General features: G+C 35.9%; 1 protein-coding gene across 1 annotated transcript in view; it reads right to left on the bottom strand.

Annotated features, from left to right (window-relative positions):
* The window catches only part of LOC107602546 (syntaxin-binding protein 5-like), a 28,311-nt gene that overhangs the window by 13,177 nt on the left and 12,403 nt on the right, over positions 1-2,731 (bottom strand). Inside the window, exon 12 of the mRNA XM_016295077.1 lies at positions 1,155-1,306. Coding sequence (XP_016150563.1) covers positions 1,155-1,306 — 152 coding nt within the window. The remainder of the gene's footprint in view (positions 1-1,154; positions 1,307-2,731) is intronic.

Raw genomic sequence — 2,731 nt, 5'->3', positions numbered from 1 at the left:
AAATAGTAAGGAGATATTTGAGTTATTTACTAATAAACTAGTGTTTTCTGAGTCGGTGTCGCAAGGACGAAGTTGCCGATCCTGACTCGCCATCTCCTCAGACATGCCTTTAGAGAGAAGTGCATCTTTACGGATTATGATTATAATGAAAGAGTTTTTGTTTTTGATTTGTTTTATTTCGTTAAGTAGTAATTTAAAGCTTTCTATAGATATATTTATCATGTCTGTGAGGCATGTATTCGCTGAGTATCGGTTCATTTTTGTGAAGCGCTCCTGTTCAAGACCGAGATGGTAGAAAGCGCATCATGTTTGTTTTCTTTATTTTATAAAAGCACAACGTTTTGTTGATATTGTGAGTGCACACAAATAAAAGTAGACCCTTTACCGTTACGAATGATGTATTACTCTTACCTTTATGAGCAAAAATGACAGCGTATCCACTGAAAAAAATGCAAGTGATCGCGCTGGCGCCTCCATGTCCTGCAAAGTGTCTCCGCACAAACTATTGGATATAGCGCACATTTATCTAGGTTTAACGTTTAAACATTGTTATATGCTTGAACTGTTTTATATCTATAGATTTTATTTTAGGCAAGTCGTGATGATTTGAGAAGGCTAAATTGATCAAACATACAGTAGGCTCACTGTCTGCCGCTGGCCGCTTGGTCGTTACTTTAAAAAAACAAAAACGTATATTTAGCGTACAAAGACTTCTCCAAAGGTTTTTTTTTTAAATTAACTTCATAAAAAAATGAAACGAAATATAATCACTTTGCTATTACATACAAAACTGAACTATTTTAATAGCTGAAACAGTAGTATAAGCTGTTTTGGGAGAAGAGGGAAAAAAAGACGGGCTCGGGTCGGTAATTCTGATAAACTGTCGGACACGGGCCGGCTAGGGCCTGAGCGTCTCGGGCCAGGGCCGGGCTAGGGCCTGAATTTGAGGCCCGTGCAGGGCTCTAATCATCTCTTTCCTACTACCATCTGTTTAGCTGCAATTGTGCCATTCACCAGCAGGGGTCACACTGCTGTATCCCCTCCCTGCACTGCTGCATTTCCTGCCAATGGTGTGCTGTTAAAAGGCTCACTGTGTTCATATATATGTGCTCTGTCTATTATAGATGAAAACCATGTCTGTATGCATATCAGACCTCCAGAAGGCTGTCGGCTCTTGCGGGGAGATCGCAGTTGTCTCTGATATGGGTCATTAGAGCTGTACAATTCCACAGTTCCCAGATTCAACAGAACAGTCTTCTGTAAGTAATCCACTACTGCCAGACCATTGCTATTGCCAAATACCACCCTATGACACACATAAAACATAAAAGACAGCAAGTGCTTTTGTCATCAAATTAGAAGGATATTCTTTGGTTTATGCTGGTTTAGTGATTATTTAATAAAATTAATATAATTTATACACACTTACGTTCAAATGTTTGGTGTCAGCAAGATTTTATTTTAAAAAACTTTTATTCAGTAAAGATACATTAAAATGATCAAAAGTGGCAGTAAAGATATTTTATTCTATCCACTTTATTCTATTCTACTTTTTATTTTGAATTCTATTCATCAAAGTGAATCCTGAAAAAAATGGTTTCCACAAAAACACAATTAAGCAATGTAACTTTAATAATAAGAATTTTTTTTAAAAATTCCAAATCAGCATATTAGAATGATTTCTAAAGAATCATGTGACACTGAAGACTGGAGTAACAACATCACAGAAATGAATTTTATTTGAAAAAAAGGTATTTTTAATTGTAATAGTATTTCACAATATTAATGTTTAACTGTATTTTTGATCAAATAAATGCACACTTGGTGAGCATAAGAGATTTCTTTCAACAATATTACAAAATCTTACAGACCCCAAACTTTGAAGGATTGTGTACAAGTTTTATGAAGACTTATGGTAATTTTGTGAGGAACAAACCAATATTGATGTTGTTATTCACTGAAAATCCTGTGAATATTTGAAAATACAGTGGTGTGAAAAAGTGTTGGCCCCCTTCCTGATTTCTTATTTTTTTGCATGTTTGTCACACTTTAATGTTTCAGATCATCAAACAAATTTAAATATTACACAAAGATAATGCAAGTAAATACAAAATGCATTTTTTAAATGATGATTTCATTTATTAAGGGAAAAAAGCTGTCCAAACCTACGTGGTCCTACGTGAAAAATGAATTGCCCCCTCCTGTTAAATCATGAAAGAACTGCAATTAACCAGATTATTTTAGAAAGCTGAGTTAAATTTCACTAGCCACACCCAGGCCTGATTACTGCCAGACCTGTTGAATCAAGAAATCACTTAAATAGAACCTGTCTGACAAAGTGAAGCATGCTTAAATAGCAACACATTATGCCACGATCTAAAGAAATTCAAGAACAGATGAGAATCAAAACAGTTGACATGTATCAGTCTGGAAAGGATTATAAAGCCATTTCTAAGGCTTTGGGACTCCAGCGAACCATGGTCAGAGCCATTATCCACAAATTGAGAAAACTTGGAACAATGGTGAACCTTCCCAGGAGTTGCCGGCCAACCAAAATTACTCCAAGAGCACAACGACGACTCATGCAGGAGGTCATAAAAGAACCCAGAACAACATCTAAAGAACTGATGAGACAAAAGTTGAACTTTTTGGAAGGTGTGTGTCCCATTACATCTGGCGTAAAAGTAACACTGCATTTCAGAAAAAGAACATCATACCAACAGTCAAACAT

The sequence above is a fragment of the Sinocyclocheilus grahami genome, unplaced genomic scaffold, assembly GCF_001515645.1.
Source record: "Sinocyclocheilus grahami isolate Dianchi unplaced genomic scaffold, SAMN03320097.WGS_v1.1 scaffold15.1, whole genome shotgun sequence".
Classification (NCBI taxonomy): domain Eukaryota; kingdom Metazoa; phylum Chordata; class Actinopteri; order Cypriniformes; family Cyprinidae; genus Sinocyclocheilus; species Sinocyclocheilus grahami.
This window is presented reverse-complemented; position numbering and strand designations above follow the sequence as displayed.